We start from the raw sequence: 8,654 nt of genomic DNA on the forward strand, positions 1-8,654 counted from the left end.
AGGGTTAGGGTCTATTTATGAGCCTGGGATTTATTTAGAAAAAGGTGAAGCTATGGTCAGATTTAACCAATAATGATACTCATTTACCTGCTTCTTTCATGGAAATCCGGTCTATCATTCCTTTTAATATATAAATGTTGCCTGATAGTGTCTTAAGTTCATTCGGTTTAATGCGCTCAATAATTGCATTACTATGCCAATAAACATCAGTCATATTTCTAGGGAAAAAAGGATAAATTTAATAAGGTAACAATATTTACCTTTATCAGGAGCTGTGTGTGGGGTGTGTGTATTTATATGTATATAAACTAAAATAAAATACTGATTTGGAGGCAGGTATATGTAATCCCAGCACCTTATAGGTAAAGGCAGGAAGACTGTTCCAAGTTTGAGACCAGTGTGGTCTACATGCTAAGTTCAGTGCCAACTAGGGCTTCATAGTGAGATGCAATCATGATGTCCTCCTCCACTCCAAAAGGAAGTACTACCTTTGTACTCTCAGTTACCACAACAATAACATTTTTAATCTAATTACAAAACACTTGAGGGCTAACCCGTACAGAACTCAACTGCTTGGCTAATGTGATTCTCAGAGTAGATGCCAAGAAACTAACTATACTGTGGTCAATCAATACACACACACACACACACACACACACACACACACACACCCTTTCCTCACATTTTTGTTGGCTTTTTTGCAGAAATGTTATTTTTAGTTATTCAGATAGGGTCTTGCTGCTTTTTTCACATCTTTATTTATTTTGTGTGTGTAAGCCATTGGAATTCACATGGAGACAGAGACAGCTCTGGGAATCAGTTTTTTACTTCCAACACATGGTTCCCCAGAATCAAATTAATGTTATACAACCTGGCAGCAGATTCTGCCCTTTGAGCCATCTTCCTGGCTCTTATGTCTCACTATGTTACCCAAGATAGCCCTGGAATTTTTCATCCTCTAAGTACCTGAGATTATAGATTACATGTGTACCCCCATTCCCTCCCTTCTGCTCAGTGTTCTAAAATGTCCAGTAGATCCATCTAATTTTAAGTTTTGTTGTTTTGGTTTTGCCTTTTCTAAATTATAAATATACAAGCAAATGTTTTTACTTTCCATAAAGAGGTGCTAATTGAGAAAAAATGAGTAGCTAATCACTGACCTACAAATCTACTTTTCATAATTCTTTAAATGAAGCTAACAATAAAATATAAAATTAGAACCAAATGTGAGAATATACTAGATAAGTGCTGAGCATCCTTCATTCAACAGATAATAAGCGCATCTGTTATAAAGTACTCTCAATTAAATCAATGCGATGAAACTCATACTATACCTTAACACTTATCTTTGAATCTTTTTTCCTTTTTTATTATTTATTTATTTGGCTTTTGTGGGGAGGAGGTATAGTTTTTTTGTTTTGTTTTGGCTTTTTTGTTTGTTTTCTTTTGCTGTTGTTGAGAAATAGTCTTTCTACATAGCCCCAGCTGTCCTAGAACCATGCAGTCCAGGCTGCCCTCAAACTCACAGAGATCCACCTGCCTCTGGTCCTGGAGTGTAGGGCTTAAATGCGTGTGCCACCACAGCCCACAGCTTCATTTAACATTTAAATCATACTCTAAAAGGTATTGTTCCTTAATGCTGCAAATATTAACTGATTCTTTTTTTTTTTTTTAAGATTTATTTATTATTATGTACACAGTGCTCTGCCTGCAGGTACAACTGCAGGCCAGAAGAGGGCATCAGATCACATTATAGATGGCTGTAAGCCATCATGTGGTTCCTGGGAATTGAACTCAGGACCTCTTGAGGAGAAGTCAGTGCTCTTAACCTCTGAGCCATCTCTCCAACCCCTGATTTAATTCTTAACACTACTACCTACAACAAAGCTGAGCACCAAGCATGAGTTGAAATTCATCTTCAAGTACATATTGGTATAAGGTCAGCCTGGACTACATGAGACACTCTCAAAGCAAGAAAAGCCTTCCCACAATATTAGTCATATAACTGTTTTCAGTGTATCAATAAAATTGAGCCTCATAGAGTGTAAGTAACTTGTTCAAGTGGCATTGGTAGTGAGCAGCATTAATGGGATTCCCACAAAGGCAATCTATGCTACACCTGAAAAGGAGGATAAGGCAGTAAGAGAGTAGACCATGGACTTTAGTGGTCAACCTTAGATACTCTATATCGTTCCACCACAAGCTGTTTTTACTATGGAGAAACTAGTTCTCAAAAGCAGAACAGAAAAGCAGGCCTAAAGTCTACTCCTTTGACAATGCTTTCACTTCTGAGAAAACCAAAAAGTTGTCAACTAATATGTAACTGCTTGGCAGTTTTAAATAATTTTGATCCTTTGACGGATCAGTAATTTACATCAGATAATTTTAGCAAGAGATTGATGTCATGTTTTGCTTTTGCCTTCAGTTAATAATCTCATGAGAACGTGTTTTATAGAAAGATGCTACTGGTCTCTCATTACATACAGCCAAGAACAAAAAAACAAAAGTTATACTTACACCAGCTTTCCTTCTACACATATAGCAGTATTGTTGTTGATGACTTTAATCATCCACTCCTGTAACTGGACTACCTAGTCAAGCATAAAACAAAGAACACATTTCTTGTACTACTTGCAGGCAGCAATACTAAGTTAACATTTAGCATTAGAAAAGCTGAATTACAAGAAAAACCTTAAGTAATCCCAGTGATTTCCATTTTAAACATCAATTGTTAAAACCACTTTATTGAATCCAAGAAAAAAATAGAGACTTAACTGAGGTTGTATTATGTCTGCCTATAATACTGAAGGTTCTGCATTTCAAATACTCATACAAAATGGCTTAACTATGATGCAGAGGAGAATCCTAACATATACATTTAACTACCAAATCTTATAGAAAACACAGCAATTTAGATGGGGTAAAAATGCCAAACATATTATATACTCTGTCTCCAAAACAATTAGGAGTATATTTTTATTAAGTTAACTTAGAGCTCTATTTTCAGTTTCTATATACCATAAAGGTCACAGCTAGTAATAAAGATTCAATAGAATTTTACTCCTAAGCAAACAGCTGAATATCTCACAAAATGATTTTGGTATAAGTAAAACATCATTAAAATGTAAAATTTTCTTTTGTTTTTTTTTTTCTTTTTAAATTTTTTTTTTAAGTGTCCAGAAGAGGACATCAAATCTCATTGTAGATGGTTGTGAGCCATCATGTGGTTGCTGGGAATTGAACTCAGGACCTTTGGATGAACAACCAGTGCTCTTAACCTTTGAGCCATCTCTCTATCCCCAAAATGTAAAATTTTCTATGAACAGTGATAATAAAAACATTTATAGTTCATAATAACTTAAGATAAAGTGTTTCTAAGTGGAACTAAAGCCAAAATTAATACAAGTATTAATGAGTAACCATTCACTTTAAATAAAGTATGCATTTTTATTTAAAGATAAACTCTCCAGAGACTTTAAATTATCCAAGATGCTAAAATGGGCAGATGGTCTTTGGTATTCCATTTCTTAATTATTCTTTTAAAAGGTATCTGCGGACGTAGCTCGTATATAGCACAAGTCTCTGGGTTTGATTCCTAGAACTGAGGAAACGATTAGAAAAGAGGAATAATACTATTTTCTCCTCACTTAGATATACCAGCAGACAATAAGAAATATGAGAAAATGTTCCATGTGCCTTAGATTCATTAATTCTTGTTATCTTTACAATTCTAGGAGGTGAGCACTGTCTCTATTTTAAGGAAAAAGAAATGTATCTTAATATAACATAGTTTGATGCTCTGAAGTATTTTACTGCTCATCCTATATAACTTTATATAAGAAAAAAACTCAACTTTTTAGCTGTTAAAATTCTTTTCTATTTCAAATGTTAATTATACCTCAAAAGTCAGCATAGAAGTAGGAGTGAGGTCAGTGTTCATCTCTTGCAGGCATAAGTGAGTTGCTAACTTTTTATTTATTTATTTTGGTTTTTTGAGACAGGGTTTTTCTGTGTAGCTCTGGCTGTTCTGGATTTGCTTTGTCGACCAGGCTGGTCTCAAACTTACAGCGATGTGCCTGCCTCTGCCTCCCAAGTGCTGGGATTAAAGGCATGCTCTATTACTAGTTTTAGCAAGAATTAAGAGCTGAGTCACGTTACTTTCACCTGATTTGTCTTTCCACTAGGCTTACAGTTTCTACAATCAATAATAAGAAATAACGCATTAGGAAAGTCTATACCTCTTGAGGAACAGGGAGAAGGGGGCAATTAAAAACAGAAATAAATACCTGCCTTAAATGTCTTCCTACCTGGTATTTTTTTACTCCACTTGCAACAGTTTCAAAATTATAACAGTGTGTAACTTTTCTTAGAGACTGGAGAGATACTGTTCGATCAAGTCTTGGTCTCCCAGGTCTAATTTTAGATGTATCTGTCAGGGAATTTTGAAGAATAGTCCTTCTAGACACTGTTTTCTTATTTTGTTCTGTCATGTCCTCCTGTGCAGTCACGTCTGTTGCCATGTCACTATCAGAAGTCACAGATTGGTTATGATTCTTAATAGGAACACAATTAATACTATCAGAATTCACATCAGTATTTTCAAACTTTTCGTAAGTAGAATCAATGCTTTCCAAAACAAATGTGTTCTTTGTGGACACAGAAGTTTTAACAGTATTCTCTTTTGAATGAAGACCTTGTCTAGCAAACTGAGATGTAGTTAGTGCCCGGCTTGAGATATGTGAAACTGAAACATTTTTTTGTTCTTGGTTCAGAATTGAAGGCTCTGTCAAAAATACAAAAAAAAGAAAAAAATTATAGAAAGGTTCTATGGAAATAAAAGTATTAAACTGCTTATATTTAAAAAACATCAGACTAAGAATAGTCTACCCTCATGCTCAATCTAAGTGTCTATAGTTTTTTGTTTTGTTTTGTTTTAAAACAGTCTTTCTATGTAGTCCTGGTTTACCCTGGCACTCACTACGTAGATCAGCCTAACATCAAATCTACCTGTGCCTCCTGAGTTCTGAGATTAAAGGATGCATGGCCACACCCACTTTTATAACTCAAGGTAGTTAGTTCTTATTGCCCACTGGGAACTACCTAGAACATTTAAGAATACTTTGAAGTAACTGGTTAGGTTAGTTGTAGCATATGTATCTATTGCCTGGCAAACATTTTCACCTAAAATGTCATCTTCTCATTGAAGCTTCTTCTGGCCACAGCACACTTTTCATGTATACCCATCATCTTTACTATACTTTCAGTTGTTGGTTTTTGAGACAAGGCCTCACTAAATAGCCTAGTAGTCCAGGCTAGTAATGAACACAAAATAATGCTCCTGACAGCCTCCCCAGTGATGGAATTTTACACCATGTCTACCTCCTTTTTTCCTGTTTTCTTTTTTCTATTGTACCATAAAACTTACTTCCAATGGAATATAAGCAGACATTTTGATACTCTGTTCAATATTATATCCCAAGAATTTAAAATAGTCTGACACATTAAACAATTAAAAATACATAGTAATTTTTAAAATCCATGCATCATTAAACTAACCTCCTAATGACGTGCTAGTGGGTTGGAATGATTTTTCTTTTTCCTCACAGAAGTAAGTATGTTGCAACTGATTTTTCTTATCTCGGTTAGAAGGGAAGACTTTATTCTGTTCACATTTTGGTGATTCCAACATGCTACTGCTCCTTGACTCTTGCTCTTGCTTGTCACGCTGTATTTTTTCTTTCATTCTTTGAAAGATTTTTCCTGGTGATTCATAATCCATCTCGTTTCTTAGTCCAGCCATGTTGGGCTTTATTGCACTGACATCCAGAGAGCTGTTTGAAAGAGTAGCCTCTGATAGTATGGTGGATTGTAATATATTTTTATTGTTAGAAGTTGTCATTTTTAATAACTGATTCTTTTTATGGCCATTCAGTTTTAGAGAAGACTTCTGATATTTCACCAAATCTTTTACAGGAGTAAGTTTGCCTGAAGGAATGCTGTCAATAAAGACTGCATCTAGAGGCATATTTCTTCTTTGAGATGTCCCAGAAGACAAATGAATTCCTGAATGCTTCAAAGGTGTTGCAATCATTTTGATAAAAGTGGCAACAAAATTCCTTTTATAGAAAATTCAATCAGCACAAGTTTCCAGACAGAACTTCAACAGGAGTCCAGAGAAACCTGTAATGAAATCAACTTTTATCATTGTTTGGTAACTTTAAAATTTACCAATTTTCCATAACAGTATCACATTAAAAAGGTTCTTATCAGCACTAGATAATATATAACTCACAAGTCAGATTAATATTTAATATTTTTATCAAATTACAATTGTCATTTTTTTTCCAAGAGAAGAGCAGTTTGGCATTCAACTGCCTACTTACACATACAAACACACACACACAAAAAAAAAGGACCATCAACAAATAACATAGTTAATATCCCTAAGTTCTGAATTATAAACATCTGTTTTTGAAATTTACTTGACAGCTACAAGAATGTGTTCTTCTAAGGGGTTTTAGAGCCAGCTAGGAGTCCATTTTGGTTCTGACACTAGGGATCAATACAGGACTTTAAGCATGCTATAACAGTGGAATATATATACATACAGAGAAATTTTTTTTTTCTTTTTTGAGAAAGGGTTTCTGTGTAGCCCATAGCCCTGGCCTGGGACTTGCTCTGTAGACCAGGCTTGAACTCAGAGATCAGCCTGTCTCTACCTCCTAGTGCTGGGATTAATGATATGTGCCACCACACCCTGCCACTAGAAGTATTTTTTAACAACAGCTGACAAATGGATATCTTGTAAATTTGGCCCTATGACAGAAAAGATATTGTAAAATTTTCACAAACTTTAACTCAGCAACTATGTATTGATGACTTTATTCATTCATTTATTTATTTTAGCGCTGCTAGGGGTTGAACCTAGGGCAACAGGTATGCTAAGCATATGACCACTGAGCTGTACAGCCCTCGCACGCAATAACTATATATTCACCAGTAGGCAGTGATGGGAGTTAGTAATGTCCACCAGCAATACCAATAAGCTACACTCTCTCAAAAAACAAAAAGTATAGACTGTACAATGGCAGAGGAAACTGGCAAAGTATGGTCAGTCAGGTTGACCTATCCCTCAGCTCCTCCCTCAGTCCAGTGAAAGGCTTCACAAATAAAAATTGCAAATAAGCTGAAAAACAAGATCTTTCTTACCAACCGACAGAAATTTTAAGGACGGATAAAAGCTGGCCCGACGCACAAGCCCCATAGATCCAGATATTTGGACAGCAGGAGGATCACATATTCCAGGCCTCCAAGGAGGTGGGGGAGTAACAGGGGGCAGATTAACAAAGGCTCCAGTTTCAAAAGAAAAGGTGAAAAAGGCACTGAATTTGAAGGAAAAGTATGGAGATTTGCAAGGAGGGAAGAGAGAAATGTAGTTAAATTACAACCTCAAAAATAAACAACAAATGTGCCTGACTGTAAACAGTGTTATCCTTTAAGGATTGCATGAGGGGCTTTGCATTTTTATTTTTATTTTTCAAATCTAAAGACGCCTGCAGGAAGCCCGGAACTAAGTCCTGTGAAAGCATAAACGGATGATGCCTCCATGCCTGTTGGGTCGGGAGGTAAAGAGTTAGGCACTAGCACACTATCCCTCCCGGATACTTCCGATTCCAGAACGAAAGTCTAGAGCGCCACAGCAGCAAGGTTAAGCGCGCGGCTGTGCGAACGCGGCGGAAGCCAGACGTCCGCGAGGCCGGGGGTCCCGAACGCAGAGGAGGCAGCCTGTGGCCCGGGCTGAGGGGGCAGAGAGGACCTACCTCAGTGAGGGCAGCAGCACGAAGCCCTGGCCCCGCTGGATTCCGCTCAGGCCCCAAGGTTCTGGCACCCCAGGGCCCGCTGTGCCTCAGACGCACCGAGGCCCGGGCAGAGGAGGCACGAGTGACAGCAGAGACATTAAAACCAGCTAAGCTCCACAGCAGCATTCGCTTCCCAAACGCCGACAACAGCGCTGGATTTCAAAGTCCGAGAGCCCGCCCTCCAGTGCGCGGGATTGGTGCGCTCACAATCTGCGTCACCGAGCGACTTCCGGGACCCCCGGAAACGGCTCACCACGCCCCTGCGACACCTGGACGCATCTGCTGTGTGAGCAGAAAGCTTGTGCTCTGGGGCAGCACCACGGTGACGCGTGGGTGTTTGTTTCTCTGCACAGGGCGGGCGCCCGAAGGCGCCTTTCCACTCCTCCCGTGATGCTCTGCGTAGGAAAAGCCGACAACGGTCGACTTCCGCAGCACACATAACCCGGCTGCAGTTGCTAAGTTTGACCCTTGCGGGCCACAGTGGTTAGTTTCAGATGGCGCTCACAGAGCGGGTCTTTCCTTCTCTGCCTAACCCATTTCTGAGGAGAAAAAGATGTTTTAGGGAGTTTGAAAGAATTTTTCTTTCAAATTTGCCGTTCAGTTTTCTTCAAGCCAGAAAAAAAATGTTTTTTGTTGTTCCTGAGAAGTAGACTGAACATGAGCTTATATTCGCATTTTAGCGTTAAATTTGAATTATCCTGGGTGGAAATGCAATTTTATTTTGAAAAGTCTAAGGACCGTGGTAGAATAAAACACTATGCTCAGCGGACATCTGTTGCAGTGCATTTTGTGGCA

At 38.0% G+C, this 8,654-nt stretch overlaps 1 protein-coding gene across 1 annotated transcript in view; it reads right to left on the bottom strand.

Moving 5' to 3' along the window:
* The window catches only part of Mis18bp1 (MIS18 binding protein 1), a 30,687-nt gene extending 22,634 nt beyond the window's left edge, over window positions 1-8,053 (bottom strand). The window contains exons 1-5 of the mRNA XM_051146861.1: window positions 7,821-8,053; window positions 5,557-6,180; window positions 4,308-4,783; window positions 2,518-2,591; window positions 88-218 (exon numbers count right to left, since the gene is read on the bottom strand). Coding sequence (XP_051002818.1) covers window positions 88-218; window positions 2,518-2,591; window positions 4,308-4,783; window positions 5,557-6,091 — 1,216 coding nt within the window. The 5' untranslated portion in view covers window positions 6,092-6,180; window positions 7,821-8,053. The remainder of the gene's footprint in view (window positions 1-87; window positions 219-2,517; window positions 2,592-4,307; window positions 4,784-5,556; window positions 6,181-7,820) is intronic.
* Between the last annotated feature and the right edge of the window lie 601 nt (window positions 8,054-8,654).

The sequence above is a fragment of the Acomys russatus genome, chromosome 1 (genome assembly GCF_903995435.1).
Source record: "Acomys russatus chromosome 1, mAcoRus1.1, whole genome shotgun sequence".
Taxonomy (NCBI): Eukaryota; Metazoa; Chordata; class Mammalia; order Rodentia; family Muridae; genus Acomys; species Acomys russatus.